Raw genomic sequence first — 19,487 nt, 5'->3', positions numbered from 1 at the left:
CTACTCCTCTCGTCGGGGAGGAGAACAGAAATCGATTTAAAGAGCCCTTTATATCGATATAAAGGGCGTTGTAGTGTGGACGGGTACAGCGTTAAATTGATTTAACGCTCTTTAAATCGATTTAAACGCGTAGTGTAGACCAGGCCTTAGTGGAGTGTCGTCATGTTCTCAGTCTATGCCTCATAACTGTTTTGGTCTCACTAGAACTGCTCACTTCAACACACTCTAACATGAAAAGAGACTTTTCTGGGAACATTTACTGGTATAGTCCAAATCCTTGACCTGCGTGCAAGCCTGAGGAAATAGGCTCAGGGCAGGCTTTCTCAGCAAAGCATGGGATGATGGAATTATCACCGAGACTCATGGCCATGGAGTCTTAATGGAGATGCTCCATAATTTCTCTACAACCTCAACAGAAGTAGAAGCGGTGGCTCATATGCTCCCCTTTCCATAGGGTGTTTGGGTCAGTTGGTCCATGTGGTCATGCATCTGTTGGCCATTCTGTTGCCCCTACCTTGCTCCCAGTAAACCTCTCTGTGTTGGTGTGGTGCACAGTTCTGTTGTTGGCAGGGGCACAGAGTGCCCGGAGAAAATTTTTCAAAATCCGCCCTCTGCAGCAGAACTTTAACGTTTCTGCTGAACTTTGGGCCAATCATCGTGTTCAGAGAAGGAAACAGGATTTGACCTACATCATAAAACTTATGCACACCTCTACCACTTGCATCAAATATGTGACGGTCTCCGTCTACATCTTAGCAAAGATTTAATAGCACAGCCAGCACCTTAGTACTCAGGTTTCATGCTACTAACACTTTGTTGCTTAACCAAATATGCTGCAGCAAGCTTGTTTTTATTAGCCTGCGCTTTGGTGTGTAATCAATGGTTAAAATGGCATTAAAAATGTCAAGCTTGGCTTATTTTCTGATGCTGCATCCTTGACGTTTTAAGGATTTGCTGTTATTCTTTCATAAAATTCATTGAATTGCATTGTCTCTACAGTCAGTAGTGTGAATTACAAGGTTCTACACTTGTACTGTAACTTTCCTTTCTGCCCATGGAGGAAGCAGATGCTGAACAGTAAAGCTAACAGACGTCGTATACGAAGGAGAGTGGCTGTACCTTAGCAACAGGACAGTTAGATTTGTAGAGGTTTGAGGCCCATCACACTTTCTGTAACATTATCAACCTTTTGGCTTCACAATCCCACATCCCACAATCCCGCATCCTTCATGCTGCCTAGTTTGAACAATAAAGGCACCTGAATACCTTGGGGAGCTGGAGTAATGAATGACATTGTGATGCGAAGTCACGATTAAAGCTGGGCAAAATTGGTCCACTGGGTTGATCAAAACATATTTCATAAATTCAAGTTGAATTCAGAGAATTGTTTCAGTGGTACACAAATTCAAAAAAACCCAAACAAGCCCAAGATGTTTTGCTTCAGCATTTTTTAAACAAAACATTTCGAACTGAAACAACTTTTTGTGACAAAAATTACTTTCATTCATTTTTTTTTTTTAAATTTAAGCTGTTTTTTGTTTCAAAAAAAAATGGTGGGTCACTCTTTGGTTCATCAGAAAAAATAAAAATTTTTGTTTCTGACTGACCAAACAATTTCCTCCCAATTTGGAGTGGCCAGCAAATGAAAAATGTTGTTTTCACAGCTCTAGTCATCATGTGATGGTGGTTTGTACAATGGGATATTTTGACACCACCAACACCATTGTAACGTGGTGATGATGATAAATGTCAATGCAACTTGAAGCAAGTTAGATAAACTGAATAAGCAGCATTGTTGGTCTGTTTCAGGATGCAGCTCTGCTATTCTGCTTGTCTTTTAGTCATATATCTCACTTCTTAAAAACTTCACCAGCACAGTTTACCTCTCTCCTACCTGTAGCTGCATGCGTCCTTGAGGTATTTATAGCTTTAGCACAGATGCACAGGGCCCCCTTCCTTGTGAGTAACATAAAATAAAAATACAAACTCTGAAGCCCTGTTCAAGTGTAACTTTCTATACAGACCAAGTACAAGATGGCCAGCGAATTTCTGAGATAAGAGAATAGCTGATTTTATCCCCAACTAGAATCCAGGCTTCAGAGCTGTCTTGATTCCAAACTCCTTTTCATGTCTGCTGGTGCCTTAGTTAACAAAATCAGAACTGTAACTCCAAATCCTCAGTGCAGCTTCTCTTTTGGAGCAACTGTGCTGCCTTTGGGGGCTAGAGAATGAATTCCCTTCAAAGCCTGTTTTTGGCTATTATATGACATACAATACCGGCTAAATCAAACTCTCCTTTTTCACAGCCAGCCGTGCAGCCCAATAATTGTTGGTGACCAGAGCAGATTTGCATGTTAAAAGGAGTGACTGGAGACACTTAAAAAGAAGAGGAAATGTATTCATCAAAGCTAGTTTTATCCTTATGAATATTATTATTCCCAGGGACAATACCCCCAGACCTCATTAAAGCAGGCCTGCATTCAGACTCCTTCCTTCCCATTAATAGTTAATTTGTAATGGTTTGAGTCTTAATGCTGATACTGTGGAGCTCACCAGAAGGAATTAAAGAAGGAGCCTGTAAGGCGCTCTCTGACAGTGGCATCCTGCATCGTAAGGGTAGCTGGCTTTGAAAGGATGCTGTTAAGGGGAAGGGCAGGTGGTGGGTTAGTGTATTGGAGTGCTGCTGTTTGAAACTCGTAATATGAGAATTATAAATGACACTGGTAAGGACACTGTTCTCGGGAAGCGTATGATGCTAGAGTCCTAGCTGATGCAGATGTGACTATTGAACTGATGAAATCTGGTGACGGCGGTCAGGCATTTTTGAACAGGCAGCTCACACTGTTAGTCTCCCACTGTGATGATGCGGTTCTGGCGGAACCCAACTGAGAGTGCCAATTCAGGACCAATTGCTTAAACAGGGCAGTTACAGCCCAAGGCTGGGGTTTTTCCACCTCTAAGGCAAACCAAACCAGCCAGACAAAAAGGACTTCGGTTTCACCCCACTGTCTATCCACAAGTCACGCATGCAATTTCCTTAGACACTCCAGTCTCCCAGTATCACCATCTGTCCCACTCGTCCTGGGGATGAATGGTTATGAAAACCAACACCCCAATAAAAGAAAACAGTTCTCTCGATTCCAAAGAATCAAGCCCCAGACCCAAGTCAATATACACATCAGATCTTACCCACAAATCACGCTGTTGCCAGTCCTTTAGAATCTAAAATCCAAAGGCTTATTCATAAAAGGAAAAAGAGAGCTAGAGTTAGTTAAATGGAATCAATTACATACAGTAATGGCAAAGTTCTTAGTTCAGGCTTGTAGCAGTGATGGAGTAAACTGCAGGTTTAAATTAAGTCTCTGGAGAATATTCCCTACGGGGATGGGTCATCAGTCCTTTGTGCAGAGCTTCAGTTTGTAGCAAAGTTCCTCCAGAGGTAAGAAGCAGGATTGAAGACAAGATGGAGATGAGGCATCAGCCTTTTATAGGCTTTACAGCAAAATGGAGTCTGGAGTCACCTGGGCAAGTCCCTGCATACTTCGCTGAGTTACAAGGCGTATCTGCCTTCTCTCCATGGGTCAGTTGTGTAGCTGATGGTCCTTAATGGGCCATCAAGCAGGCTAGGTAGAGCTAACACCACCAGAAACACAGCACAGATTTGAAATATAGACAGCACAGAGCCAATACTTATAACTTCAACTACAAAATGATACGTACATATAGACGTCATAATCATAACCAGCAACCCATAACCTGGTCTTAGTCACCTTATATGACCCCCTTTACATAAGATTTGGTGCCACTATAGGACCTTGGTTGCAAGCATGTTCTATATGGTGCCAGGTTATATCAATAACGTCACACCCATGTGGTACTAATTTAAGGGGACTAGATTCCCAAAATAGAAATTGGGGGCACTGTGACTCCCCCAGTCAGAAGGGATGGTTCAGCAGGGTTTTGGTGGTGGTGGGGTTTAGAATGGAGGCTCTTGTTATGATGGTGAGTGAAAGGTGCCTGCTTAATAATCATTGCTCCCCACTGTTTTCCCAGTCTCTGCACTCAGCAATTTCTCCTTCTCTTACTCTGCAACTCTCATTCTTGCCTTCAGGGATCAATCTGGAGTCTAGGTGTGCCAGTGTTGGGGGCTGACATGGGATCTCCTCACTGAGTTGCTGCACACTGTGGTACTAGGGTTGCCACCCATCCAGTTTTCACCCAGACAGTTTGGGTTTTGGCTTGTGTGCATGGGTGCCATTTGACAAGTCCTGATGTCTGTGTTTTTTTGATCCGTGGAAAAGGTGGCAACCCTAAGTGGAAGGAAGGAAGGAAGGAGGCAGAGCAGCAGCAGCAGTAGCCACCACCTCCAGGGCCAGACTGCTCTCAGAGCTCGTAGTGGCCTCAGCTGTGTTGAAGACCCTGCGAGCGACAGAGGCAGGGTCTTGCGGGGGGAAAAGGCAGAGCAGGGGCAGGGTCTTGTGGAGAAGAGACAGACCGGGGTCTCCTTACCAGCCGTTAGAAAGATAGCAACCCAGTATGGTACCGAAAGGAGTCTGGAAAGCTGCAAATCCCAGAGTGCATGGGACCATGATACAGAGCATATGTTCCAGAGGCACAACACTTTCCAGATATAGCTGAGTCAAAAATTCACATTGATGGATGGGTCTCTGGGCAAAGGAAGCTAGTTGATCTGGCTGATTCATATTGCAGTTATGATGAAACACCATTCAGTCAGCCAGGATTCCCTTCACAACTCCTGGATGGTCCCAGAAAACCAGGCCATGACTTATAAGACCTTCAGTATTTTGATATTTAGTAAAGAAATTAAAAGCAAAAAAAAAGAAAAAAAAAAAGAAAAATCTTTCTGCAACTCCTCACACTTCAGAGAAGTGAGACTAGCAGAAAAGTCTAGTATTTTGTTTGAGCCTAAGGCAAGTTAACGTGTCAAGATACTTACTGTAATGTTGTATTACCCTTTTGTGCCTATCCTCCCGACCCTCCAACAAAAGCAGATATGGTGTATTTGTGTTAGCACCTTGCTAACTGACATTGTGTTTCTTGTTCATGTCACAAGAGCCCACAGACCCAAATGTAAGTTACAGGTAGTGTTCTAAATTACCACTCTCAACTGACCGGGTCAATTTGAAACTTTGTGGATTTTGATGGGTATGAATTCATGTGCCTAAATTCTTTTTTCTGAGTTGTTGTTTTGAACCCACCCAGAACTAAAGCAAAGTTCAGCTGAACCTCTGAGTTATGCCTGATTTAGGGTAAATCAGAATTACTGGTATGTGCAATCTGGTATGTGAAAATTTCTCAAGTTTTCAGTCTGAACATATGACTCTGACCAGGGTCGCTGGAAACTTGGCTCTGATTCATTGGGTAGTTTGTGAACATAAACCCTGGCCAGAGGAGGAGATTTGACATGGAACGTGACAATGGGCAGGTTTGTTACAAAGCTCTGGCAAGTCTGCACCTGAACAAAGGACCAGTATCAACTTGGGTTCAGAATTAAACCCTGGAATCTGCTGTCATTTGTACTTTACGATACCTCCATTTGGATGGAAGAGGAATGATTTAACATAAGTGAGGTAACCAGTAAAACAGGGAGCCTTTAGAAGGGTTTTGAAGAAGTAATTTGTATTATCCAAGCTGGGGGTAATCAGCAACTAATAAGCCTATTTATGTTATGACCTTTGCTGTCCCCTTTCAAGTGTTAGAGCAATATTAATCCTGCCCATTGTTCATTTCTTAACACAGTTAGGAATGCTGTATAAGTATACGTGCCTACCTCACGTGGATACTGTGGTCTCAAAGTAGCTTTAAATTAGCCCTCTTGCACATGTATAGCAGTTTTGATTGCTGCATATTGTATAACTTTTCTGCCTTTAAAGATCCCCTTTCAAGAATGTGTGTCTAAGTTGCATGTGTACAAAATGCAGCAGTTCTGCCCAAAATGGATAATTGTGCTCCTACTGCTAATTAACAATAGGAAATGCCAAACTGTATTTGTAGTTGCTGATTTTGTATGCTTAGCTGTGTATATGCAGATTAGTTATTCATTTATAAAAATTTAGACTTTAATACGTATGTAATCTGGCCAGGTTTCAGTTGCTGTGGGAACTATAGCTTTGAATTTCATATAAAATTCCAACCATAGTGTTACATTTAATGCAATTATTTTTGCTTTTTTTTAAAAAAGCCGAAGGTGAAAAAGGGAGTGACTTAATGTTGAAATAAATGTGGGGCTGAGAATAAACAAGAGAAGTTTCAGCTAAAAGAGTGATTTTTCTGGAAAGTCGTAAGTGTCTGAAAATAGGCGTTTAGAATGAAAGTGTCTTCTCGACACAACTGCATATTATTATTATTATTATTATAATATTTGAACTATTATAGCTATGGCAGTGCTGTCATAAAAGTAAGTAAATGTATACCATATAAGCATCCTAAAAAGAGAGAGCTTATTTATTGTATTCACTTCTTTATTTCCAGAACACACCAGTGGGAACTCCAATTTTCATAGTGAATGCCACAGACCCAGACCAGGGGGCAGGAGGGAGTGTGCTTTACTCCTTTCAGCCTCCATCCAGCTTCTTTGCCATTGACAGTGGCCGCGGCATTGTGTCGGTAATACGAGGGCTGGATTATGAAATCACTCAGGCCTACCAGCTCCAGGTCAATGCAACGGTAAGTCAGGCCATCTGCTTCATTTAATTCTTTTGCTTGACATTTAAGACTCTTCAGCTGCAATGGAAAGAATCTATTATTGCCTTGTTTTATCTCCCCTAATTCTACTTTCCCTTTGGAATCCTAGGTTCCTGTGGATTGCAACAGTAAAATTCTATTTTAGAATATTTTAGGTGGCCACATAGGCATGGGCTTGACTGCCAAGTGCCTCCAATATTTTAAGTGTGTACATGACACTTAAAAACATACATTTCTTTCAAACATTTTTATGCTTATAAATTCATTATTTTACAAATTGACTAGTGGCTTCCAACTCATGTGGGGACTTGAATCTCCAAATAGTGCCTTTCAGAATCTTTTGCCTGCACTTAGATAACTCCCTTAATCCAGAAAACCCTGTATCAAGTTGGTCTGTCCCCTTTGGGTATGTCTACAGTGCAGTTAGACGCCCATGGCTGGCCAATGCCATGGGACCTGGGCCAAGTGACTGTTTAACTGTGGTGCGAATGTTCAGGTGTGGGCTGGAGCCCAGGCTCTGGGACCCTGCGAGGAGGGAGGGCTCCCAAGCTTGGGCTCCAGCCTGAGCCTGAACATCTACGCGGCAATTAAACAGCCCATTTGCCCGAGTTAGCTGGCATAAGCCAGCCATGGTTTTTTAATTGCAGTGTAGACATACCCTTTAAAGGCAGTGGGGCCCAGACCAGCCAACCCTTGGTTCAAGGCATGACCCTTTAAAGAAAGGTGTTCCATGAGAGGATCAGTGGTGCAGCTGGGAATGGGGACCAGGTGTTCTGGTCAGATAATTGTAATACTCGGGTAAAGAGACTGTGTGGAGCTCAGTGCAGGAAGCCTGCAGCCTGGAGAGGAGTGGAGGAGGAGGCTTCCTGGAGCAGAACATGAACCTGATGAGGGAGAGCTAGGGATGTTAGTGAGGACTGCAGCACTATCTGAGAAAGCAGGGCTGTGGGTACCCTGTCCCAAGGGAGAAGATGTTAAGAGACATTGACCAGTTCCCTAGGACAATACCCGGGACCATTTCAGCTAAACTGGGACTGTTAGCAGGTATCGAAGATTGAGCTGCTTGGGTCCTCTCCACAGGTACCCATGGCTGGCAGGAGGGCAGAGAGCGGAATGGAGTTGCAGAGACAGTAAATAATTACAGTTAGGCATCCTGATTCTGGCTCGTGATCTCTGCCTTGGGATGTGTCAATCAGTGGGGCTGCAAGTCATGAGGATACAATGCCATGAAGTAACCATTGCAGTTCAATGGCAAAGCCATGATTACATTGTGACTTCCTACAACTCTGTTCATTAACGACTTGACTTTCCAACTCCTGAAGGGCAGGTGCTACTGCCCATGCATTCCATATCTAGACACAAATGAAGTGAGTTAGTGATCTCATCCTCAATTTGGGTGCCTATTTGTCATATTACAAAACCACATGTGCTACAACAGAATTGTCTGTGTGCGTTCAGGAGAGGCCCAGAACTGCAGTTCAGCAATGCTGTAGATTAGGTTTGAGCTGTACAGGAAGAGCTGTGTGTAGGTCAAGGTTTGGGATAGACAGGTGGGGGGATCTGGACTTCTATTTGACAGAACTGTGGTTGCAGGGGCAGAGCCTGTTCAGATTCAGAAGCCTATGTAATGCCTGCCTGCACCGTGCAGGCCACCAGGCCAAATTACCAGTCCAATTTCACCAGACTTAAAACCAAAACCAAAAAAGTAGAAGTTTTTATCCGAAGAAAATAAAATCCTCAAGCCCAGTAGTGATAATGCCAGCATAGCAAAAGAGTGAGTCAGAAACAAGCATCCAGCAGGGCCATAAACACTGAGGCCTGTGTCTTGAGGGTAATGTGCAAGCTGTGTTGTTGAATGCAGTTTAAATTAACATTAATCTCCTGGCAATCAGGCCTTGCTGCTGTTCAAAACCATTTGTGGAAGTGTGCAGTAACCTCTAATGTTTGCCTTTCACCACTGTGCCTGATGGTTGGGTATCAAGAGACTTATTTATTTCTCTTCATATGACATCCATGCTGATTCTCTTTGGTAGAATATGTAACACAGCATTAGTACTTTATCTGGCAAATGGCTTCGTGAGCTAGCATGGCCTTGGGGCTCCTGTTGTGGATGGACTGGTGTAAGAGCACTCCCAGTACGGCAGACCTCATCTGATGCAGGGCAGTGATGTGAGAAAGCTCAAATGGATGTAGTCCCAACTATTGCTCACAAGACACTGTAGTTAGGAAGTTCACATCTGTGGCATTTCAGGCACTGCGGCTGTAATAGAGCGCATACTGCGGCAGTCCTGGTTGGCAGTAAGAGGACTCAGTAGTAAGGGTGCCTACTTCACTATCTTGAGACCATTGAGGTTATTTCTTTTGCAAGCTAAGCCATGTTTGAACTCAGACTTCCAGCAGCGAAAAACATACAGTAGCCCAATCACCCTCTGGCCCCCTGGCTTGAAATGTTCCAAGGCTGTTGCTTTAAAAGGCTTTCATAATAGGACCTCCTGCATACTTGTTCCAAGCACTCACCTCACTACAACACAGGAAGCAATTTGCCTTACATAGAAAGAGAGCTGCAGTTGTACTAATCTTGCCCAACTCATTTATAAATATAATAGAAGTGGGTGACTTTTGACTTCTTTAAACTAAAAATGTAACCTACTTGCAAGTGATTTTAATATCATGATGGTATGTTCTCCCACGGCTAAATGTTCTGTATTTATTTTTAACCCATTATTCCAATTGTAGAAATTTAAAATCAACGGTTGCTATTTATGGAGTCCACATAAATGATCATGTTATGAGCCCTTGTTAGTCACTGGCTGGCACTGCAGCAGCAGTTAACAAAATATATGGCCGTAGTTAAAACTAAGACATTTCAATGTAAGAAAACAAACTATGGATTGGAATATTTGTTAAACAAAAAGCAGACTCAAAACACAGTGAAAAATACATGATGTCTACTAAATTGTTAAGGGCAAATCTTGGGGAGAAAAACATATTATTTTCCAGCTCAGAGACACGTACTTCAGACAGTAACTTGACAAGATAGTTTTAAGAAAAAGCGATTTCCTGGAGTATTTATAGATCCCAACCCGATGGTGGGTGAGATACAGAATTCCTGCTAAGTGCAAATCTGAAACACTTGACCATTGTGTGGGATGAACTATTGTTCTGGGTGTTTCTCTTCCTGTCATAAATGATTTTTTTCCTCTTTGGGTTTCAAGGACCAAGATAAAAGCAAGCCCTTGTCCACTTTGGCTAATCTGGCAATCACCATAACAGATGTGCAAGACATGGATCCAGTCTTCATCAACCTGCCTTACAGCACAAACATCTATGAGAACTCACCTCCGGTAAGGGCCTCTTTTTCTTGCAGTGAGAAGAGAAGGGAGATATGACTAAGGGGATAAAGAACACTAGACATCATAATGCTGGAGATGGATAATCCTCTCCTGTCAAGTACTGCGGTTTCCTCCCCTCAGGATGGTTTCTTTGATTCTTCTGTCCCAATTTTCAGGTGCTGAATCTGGGCTGGGAAGGAACATTATCTTCATTGCAGCTTCGTGATGTCCAAATGCAAAGACCATCACATAATTTTTGTTCTGAAGAAAATAGGGGAATTGGCAGATAGTCTTTGATCTGAGGTTTGGTAAAGGTGTTATGAAAATAGCAAGGCATCTGCTCGTTCTGGGGAAGGGTAACTTGATATATGGTAACATTTTCAAAAACCTCTGTACCCTAAATACCATTAAGATTCAATGGTACTTATATTCCAAAGTAACTTTTAAAGATTTTACCCATAGAGCATGTGTTCTCTACACTTTTAGAAAAAGACATTCTGTCCTAAAATCTTCACGTTCTAGACTTCCATGCACTCACATACCACTTCTGGAATCCTGCATTCAAATGCCTGATTACGGCATAGTTTAATTCATTCATCTCATCCAGCTACACAATTTAACATAAACATGCTCAAGAACGACCAAGGACTAGAATAAATGTAGTGCAGGATAGGAGTGCAATGTCCAAGTTGTATGAGGGCTCATTACTGGAACAGGAGCAATGGCTGCAAATCAAAGTTTAGGTAGACTGGTGATGTTGGAGAAGGTTCATCCAGTGCCAGGATCCACTCTCCTCAACTCAGGCTTGGGTCACATGTGCCTCAGTTTCGTAGCTCTACATTCATCTACATATGTTTTCAATCCTCCCCCTACTCCCAAGTAATTTCTTCTGCATTCAATGTATGCTCATACTGAGGAATTTCTAAAATACTACATACTGACTAGAACATTTCAAAGTCTGTATGGATGGGCCTTGTAGTCCTGCACACTGGGCAGGAAATGTAGGATGGACACATTTCTAGCATTCCCTGAGCATATGGTGGGATTGTCTAATGCCATCAGAAAAAGCACAGAGAAAAATTTATAAATCAGACTGGAAATAAGGTGTCAATTTTTAAGTGTGGGCAATTAACTGTTAGAACAATTTGACTAGGGTTGTGGTGGAGTTTCCATCACTAACAATTTTTAAATCAAGATTGGATGTTTTTCTAAAAGATCTGCTGTAGGAATTATTTTGGGGAAGGTCTATGGTCTGTGTTATATCGGAGATCAGACTAACTGATTGCAATGGTCTGTTCTGGGCTTGGGATTTATGAATATATAAAGGTGGAAAAATTTTTAGGAGTGTGTTTGATTGGGCAAACGCAGATGTCATGACATTATGATGTCATGTTAGCGCATTGCAATGCAATGTACATATTTGGGTGAATGTAGTCCATGTTGTGAGGATCTTAGAAGCAGTGTTTGTGAGATTCAAATCACTCCTTTGAAAACAGGACAATCCTAGAAATACTAGGACATATGGTGGCAACTCTAAATAATAAACCATTGCAAAATCAGTGGGGTTGAGACCTGTATGCACAAATCACACAGTGGAATAGCCTCTTCCAAACCCTTTCCCCCTGAAAAAGAAAATAGGAAATTACAATTTAATTCAGAACTAAAATGACCTTGTTTGTACATTGTACAACCAACCCCCTACACACACATACAATAAATGGCAGCATACAGGCAATCAGTAAATAATATTGAATATACACATCAAAAGCAGGAACTCATATGTAATATATGACGGGGTGATGTGCCAGAATACTACTACTAGGATCATAGATGTTAGTGATGGCAAAGCTCTATTAAATTATTGATTGTCTTCCCAGGCAAGGGTAGGATGTAGTTTTTCTTAATAGAAGATGTTTTAGATATTTGGCTGTTGTTGTTTTTTTATTAGCGCTAATGTTTAAAATCAAGTTTACAAAAGTTAAGAAGGAAGGTACTGTACATCTGGGGTCAGGCTTAAGTTATGAGATTACAAGTATTGGTTACAAGGTGCACAAGATACATACATAGCACATAACCAGCATAGACCCAGATTAGGGTGTGGGAGTTTTTAAAGCATCAGTGAATAAGTGATCTCGGGTATGCCACCCATAGAATGTATTTAGAGTCCAAGTTGGTATTGCTGTAGTGAATAGGTACGTAAATAGGGTGCATCCCTTGGTTTGTCAGGGAAGGAAGTGGGTCATTTCCCTGACCAGCAATCTCATTTACTCATCCTCAGGGACAGCTCTAGGCACCAACAAAGCAAGGACCTGCTTGGGGCAGCCCATTTGCAGGGGCAGCAGGGATCTAGCATGGGAGCTGAGAACCAACAGGGGGCTCTGGGAGCTGTAGTTCCTTGGTTAGCTCTGTGCCTATAGAGCCAGCCCTGGAGCAGGGAAAGAACTACATTTCCCAGCATTCCCTCGGTCACTACTAACTGGGAAGGAAGGAAGGGCACCTCATGCGGCAGCTTGCTGTGAATGGTAGGGAGACCATATTTTAACATTCAAAAAGCAGGACACTCCATGGGGAGGGAAGCCCCACCCGGCATCGTCCACTCCTTCCAACTGCCCCCCACAGAAACCCCAACCCATCCAACCCCCCCCACTCCCTGTCCCCTGATCACCCCTCCTGGGACCCTTGCCCCTAACTGCCCCCCAGGACCCCACCCCCTATCTAAGCGCCGCTGCTCCTTGTCCCCTGATTTCCCCCTCCCGGGACCCCTGCCCCTAACTGCCCCTTGGGACCCCACCCCTATCTAAGCCTCCCTTCTCCTTGTCCCCAACTACCCCCTCCTGAGACCCCACCGAACTTCCCCCCCTACGACCCCACCCTCTACCTGTCCCTTGCCAAACCCCTGGGACTCCCATGCCTATCCAACTGCTGACTGCCCCCCCCCGAACCTCCGCTCCATCCAACTTCCCCTGTTCCCTGTCCCTTGACTGCCCCCCCCCAAACCTCCTACCCCTTCTCCAACCCCCAGCCCGTGCCACTCAGACCAGCGTGTCTGGCTCCGTGCAGCGCCAGACACGCTGCTGCATACGTGCTGCTGTGCTCCCCCACATAGCCCACAGCCCCCTCCCCACCACACACCCAGCACCTGCCTTCCAGATTTGAAGACCTCAAAATTCAGGAGTCCTCAGGCTCAGTTTGGGCAGCTGTTACTTCATTTCTCCCAAATCAAATATACTGATCCACTGTAACTTGCTGTAGAAAAAGTAGGATAAAATTGAGAAAGAAATGCTTCCTAGTGGTTTTTAGGACTGGAATTGCTATTTTCAACAGCCATTGCCTTTTTGTTTGTTTGTTTAAAAGGAAGACCGTGATATTGCATTGGCAAATTCCCCATAGAAAGAAAGAGTGGAACAAAAGAATAATAAAGGCACCTCAACTTTTCCTCATTTATGGAGGACAGTCGTATAATATGCATCCAAAATTCCTGCTGAATGACCCGCCCTGGGAGCGAGTTACCAGTGACCTAGGGCTGTGGCGGAAGGAGGGAGCAGGTGGTGGGGGGAGAGCCGGGCGGCAGGAGGTGTGGGGGGCACTGATGGAGGAAGGGGAGCCCAGGGCTGGGGCAGCAGGGGGTTGAGGGAGGTACTGGTGGGGGGAAGACGGAAGCCCAACGCTGGGGCAGCAGGGGGGTGGAGGGAGGAGCCCAGGTCTGGGATGGGGGGTAGCCAAAATTTTTTTTACTTGGGGCGTCAAAAAACCTAGAGCCGGCCCTGCTTGTCCTAGTACTGATGGTGTCCCATGATGTGCTCTGTGTAGATGTCTCTGGACCACCTGATGGTGTCGGACACCATGAGCTGTCTCATGAGGCGGGCATAGTGCCAACCGACGCTGCACGCTCAGCACCTGCTCGTTGTGGGGGTCCCAGGTGCCCAGGGCTCTGTTATATTTGATCTGAGCCAAAAGGCTGAGAAGTGATTCAAGAAGGGAGATGCAGCTGATCGATACAAAAGGATCCATGAATTACACTCACATGAAATCTTGTCCTGTTTATATTAAGCATTTTCCCAGCACTAGACAGTATACACAGTGAAGAAGAAAAGTTCCTACTTAGATTGTTGTTGGCAAAAAAAAATGATATGAAATGAAAATCCCCACTATCATCAAAGATTATAGACTGGATCATCTTCACGGAGTGACCTTGTATCCATTAAAGGACTCTCTCTCTTAAATTAAATGACAGTATAGTAAGACTGAAGCTAAATGGTCCCTTCATGTTGTTACTTACGCTAACGTACATAACAATTACTTTCTGAAAGTATAGTACTCAGCCTGGATAAAATAACCACAAAATCCATGTCTAAGGTGAAATATGAAATCAACCCACAACTACTAAGCCACAATCTATCAGATTTCCCGCTTGTTTATAGATTTAATTTCTGTTGTTCTTTTATTGCATCTGAAAAAGCATATAATAGAATTCAAGAGTAAAATTGGACGAAATGCAATTCTGATACATCAAAATGTCCTCATTCTCCATAGAAAATATGTAAGTGTACAGCTTGTATTGAGTGATTTCCCCTTCACTTTCTCCATTACATGGGTGTGTGCAATAGATGGGAGTTCAAAGAGGGATCTGTATTTGACTGAATGATGGAATGTGAAGACAGGTGTATTTTCCCTTCAGGGAACAACTTCTGAAGTCTGTAAAGACTATAAGAACACAAATCTCTGTGCACATGCTGAAGTTTGGCTGTGCCACTTTTGCAAGAAATGGCTCATCAAAGCACCAGTCTGGTGCTGTTGTTATCTACACCACCCCGGTGCTGTTGTTATCTACACCACCCCTGACTATTTTTCTTTTCCTTTCAGATCTCCAAGCTGTCTACCCGTAGGTCTGGTTTGGAGATTTTGTGACCTAATAGTCTCAATGCATATGTGAACAGGAGATTAGTGTGAAGTGAATTCTGATTTACTGCAGTTTTTCATGATTATGAGGTTCCACTAGAATTTTTTCTTGCAAGAATAGTGATTATGATTAACAGTGAAGTAATTTAAAAAAAAAAAAAAAGTAGCAGTACAATAGCTTGCCACTTACTTCTACTTAGTCACTTTTGAATGTCGTGAAATCAGGCACCAATAAAGTGTCTAGAACAGTGGTTCTCAACCTACGACCCAGCCAGCATACAGCTGTGGCCCATGTGACATCCTCAGGGTAATACAGGTAGTATTGGATGCAGCCCTTAGTGGTAAATTGATTGAGAATCACTGCTCCAGAACTTATTATGATGCATACGTGGACCGTGAAAACCTCCCAAATGCACCTCCGTCCTGACCTATAACACCCTGGGTATTCAGTTGTGGATGTGCTGAATAAAAACGGTCAAACCGTGTGGTGGTTTTGTTATGTGAAAAAGGAAGTCCACTGGGGATTTTGATGAGACATCTGGGCTTATTTTACTTCTGCCACAAAATGGGCTTTAACTTGACCTGGACACTGTGGTCTGTATACCATGCACTCTGATCTGATATATGCATCCCTCTTCAGGCCCACTGGGCTAATATATACACAAGCTGTTTCTGCTATTGTAGACGTAGGGGTGCATACAAGGTTTGAAGAAGGTTCCTGATAGTTTCCCCAGCCGCTCTGGCTCTCTCTCTCTTTTTCTGTTTATCTATGGTGCACAGCATGACTGTGTTTATCTACGTATCAGGCAAGAGTAACTAATCTAAAGTGTGTATGTTACCTAATAAAATCATCTTATTTGGGATTACTACATCAAATTTTAATTTCCTCACTCAAGTAACAGCATGTCAGCCGGCCTGTCAGTGAAGAGCTGAAAGAAGGTGAAAAGGAGTGGATAAACTGCAGCAAATTACTGAAAACAGATCCCTATCAGCCCTTTGACTAGAATTGACTGGAAATCAAGAGTGAGAAATAGGATTTTTTTTTTTGCCTCAGATTCTACCATAGCAGCTTTCTGAAGCACATCCCCTACCCCTCACACAGGCTCCTCCTGCCTTGGCACAGGGTTAAGGGTCACCTTTCAAGTCCTTAATCCTGTGACAGAAGAAGGGAGAAAGGAGAAGAGTGCTGCTGTGGTTCTTATTTTTCTGAACTCGGGATACTGTATCAGAATTCAAAAGCATTTTGCATATACTTATTCAGACTGTGAAGAAAGAAATTTCCTCCTCCCCTCACCTCCATTTAGAATTCATTAGCAGGCAAAGAGAGGGAAAGCATTTGTCTTCCCGTTAGGCACTGCATATTCTTTCTGGATGCAGTGTGTATTCTCAAAGAGGACAGTACAAATTTCCCCTGGCTCCTGGACAAATCAAAACAGAATTCATACGGTTACAATAATGCTCAGCGTGTATGGTATAGAGTTCTTTTCTTCTTCAAAATGCTCTGCAGATGTTAATCCTCACAACCTGTGTCAGTTGGTAAGTATGTGGCCATTTTACAGACAGATAAATGGAGGCATAGAGAAGGGATTTACCCCCGGTCATAAAGAGGACTCGCTGTCCGATAACCCAGGACTTCCAGGCTCCTAGTTTTGTGTTCAGACCACAGCTCACTCTTGTCCAAAAACTTTAAATCAAGAAACCATCAGCTTCTTTTCCAGAGGGGACATGGGAACAATCCACCCAGCAAGAGGTAAGCTGGGGCACACCTGAATACATTCCACACTGGCATCCCAGACAGGAAACTGTGTAACAAGGAGAGATGCTGAGACCCAGTAATTTTTAGTCTCTGACTGGGTTTTCCAGGGTGAGTGGATAATGTTCCTTATTGCAGCATGGCATTTATCCACCTTAAAATAGATTTAAAATACTTTTAATTCTTTGTCACCTCCAAACTCCCTACTCTCCACCCCCAAATCAGTAAGTTAAAGAAATAATGCAGAAACAATACCCTTTTGGCTTCAGAGTATCAATAGCTCTCAGTTAATTCCTTCTTAGAATATTTCTAGCCCATCAGTGTGAACGCTTTATTAAAAGCTCAGGGTTTTATTAAAAAAGGATTTATTTACCCTCCCCCAAACCCCTCAAACTTTATTTGGCTAATGTAAAATTCTCTTTTTTTCTGGTTTTTAAGCATGGGGCTGTATCAGATTATTGCTTTTTAAATCTTCCCTTTCCATCCATGTGGGAGTGGGTTATTCTGTATTCCAGCACTCTGCTTCCCATTTTACACCCTCTACTTTGGGGCTTTATCTTATGGCCTCACCCCTTCTTGACAGTCAGATGAGTTATTAATCCCTGTAAGAATATTGGGAGCTTTCAGAAGTAGCTGCAGCCACCAGTTTACCTGACAGATACATGGATGATTACCACCAGTAGACATGAACTTCATGATTCAGCTTAGGAACCTCACTAGTATATAGTATATAATAACATGGACTTTTCACAGGTGACAGTGGCAGAGTTACCTCTGATTTAGAGATGGAGGTAACTGCCTGCCTGCCATTGGAGTTTCCTGGACAATAGGCTTTCATCTTGTGATGATCCAACAGACAAAGTTAGGGTGTCTTGTAAGAAGAGCCAGGGAAGAAACTAGCTGCCAATCCAAGAGGAGTTGAGAGAGACAGAGTAAGTGAGGAGGAAACTTACCAATTACTTAGGTGCGCCCTCATAGAAGAAACTAACAAGGATGGAGCTGTCAGGACTTTCACTTTCACTCTGTACAGCTACCATGGATTGCCTTTATATTTATTAACATACTGAGGATGTTTCTGGATTGGGCCCCAGAAGTATTTTTTGATTTCCTATTTGATCTTTGCAGTAAATGGAGAAATTGTATCAATTTGCATTTCTGCTCCCCCTACATGCACCCTAAAACACAGCAGAACATAGGTGTAAACAGAACGTGCTCCAAGTTGGTGCCAAGTGTCTATTGGAGCATCAGAAATTAGCTTTCATGATTTCAGATGTGTCTATCATTCCTGAAATTCGCCAACTAAACATGGGACGGATTAGGGCGAAATTTTGGGTGGGAGGTATTTCTTGGCTTTTTCAGGACATCAGAATATGTAATAGGATAGGATAATGAGCCTTGTGGATAAGGGAGAAGCGGTGGATGTGGTATACCGAGACTTTAGTAAGGCATTTGATATGGTCTCGCATGATATCCTTATCAATAAACTAGGCAAATACAGTTTAGATGGGGCTACTATAAGTTGGGTGCATAACTGGCTGGATAACCGTACTCAGAGAGTAGTTATTAATGCCTCCCAATCTGGCTGGAAAGGTATAACAAGTGGGGTTCCGCAGGGGTCTGTTTTGGGACCGGCTCTGTTCAATATCTTCATCAACAACTTAGATGTTGGCATAGAAAGTACGCTTGTTAAGTTTGCAGACAATACCAAACTGGGAGGGATTGCAACTGCTTTGGAGGACAGGGTCAAAATTCAAAATGATCTGGACAAATTGGAGAAATGGTCTGAGGTAAACCGGATGAAGTTCAATAAAGACAAATGCAAAGTGCTCCACTTAGGAAGGAACAATCAGTTTCACACATACAGAATGGGAAGAGACTGTCTAGGAAGGAGTATGGCAGAAAGAGATCTAGGGGTCATAGTGGACCACAAGCTAAATATGAGTCAACAGTGTGATACTGTTGCAAAAAAAGCAAATGTGATTTTGGGATGCATTAACAGGTATGTTGTAAACAAGACACGAGAAGTCATTCTTCCGCTCTGCTCTGCGCTGGTTAGGCCTCAACTGGAGTATTGTGTCCAGTTCTGGGCATCTCATTTCAAGAAAGATGTGGAGAAATTGGAGAGGGTCCAGAGAAGAGCAACAAGAATGATTAAAGGTCTTGAGAACATGACCTATGAAGGAAGGCTGAAAGAATTGGGTTTATTTAGTTTGGAAAAGAGAAGACTGAGAGGGGACATGATAGCAGTTTTCAGGTATCTAAAAGGGTGTCATCAGGAGGAGGGAGAAAACTTGTTCACCTTAGCCTCTAATGATAGAACAAGAAGCAATGGGCTTAAACTGCAGCAAGGGAGATTTAGGTTGGACATTAGGAAAAAGTTCCTAACTGTCAGGGTAGTTAAACACTGGAATAAATTGCCTAGGGAGGTTGTGGAATCTCCATCTCTGGAGATATTTCAGAGTAGGTTAGATAAATGTCTATCAGGGATGGTCTAGACAGTATTTGGTCCTGCCATGAGGGCAGGGGATTGGACTCGATGACCTCTCGAGGTCCCTTTCAGTCCTAGAGGCTATGAATCTATGAATAAAAGCCTGGTATATGAGGATGCCTAAAGAAAATAGAGGGTGTAGAGAGAGGCCTTTCTTAGGGCCACATTGATCTAGCTCCCTTCCAATCCTCTGCTGCTTGGCTGTAGAAGTGCTTTTCTGCAGATCACAATTTGCTCTGGGATAGTGGATAAGTGCTCTGCATTTGAGGCTGTTACCCAGGTGCTCAGCTATGAGGGCAAGTCATGACTA

General features: G+C 43.1%; 1 protein-coding gene across 1 annotated transcript in view; it reads left to right on the top strand.

Moving 5' to 3' along the window:
- CDH23 (cadherin related 23) overlaps window positions 1–19,487 on the top strand; it is a 508,967-nt gene that overhangs the window by 184,983 nt on the left and 304,497 nt on the right. The window contains exons 6-7 of the mRNA XM_075072614.1: window positions 6,493–6,687; window positions 9,921–10,049. Of these exons, the coding sequence (XP_074928715.1) occupies window positions 6,493–6,687; window positions 9,921–10,049 (324 nt within the window). The remainder of the gene's footprint in view (window positions 1–6,492; window positions 6,688–9,920; window positions 10,050–19,487) is intronic.

This window comes from Chelonoidis abingdonii, chromosome 15, assembly GCF_003597395.2.
Source record: "Chelonoidis abingdonii isolate Lonesome George chromosome 15, CheloAbing_2.0, whole genome shotgun sequence".
NCBI classification, from domain to species: domain Eukaryota; kingdom Metazoa; phylum Chordata; order Testudines; family Testudinidae; genus Chelonoidis; species Chelonoidis abingdonii.
The sequence above is the reverse complement of the archived record's forward strand: the minus strand, read 5'-3'. Positions and strand labels throughout refer to the sequence as shown.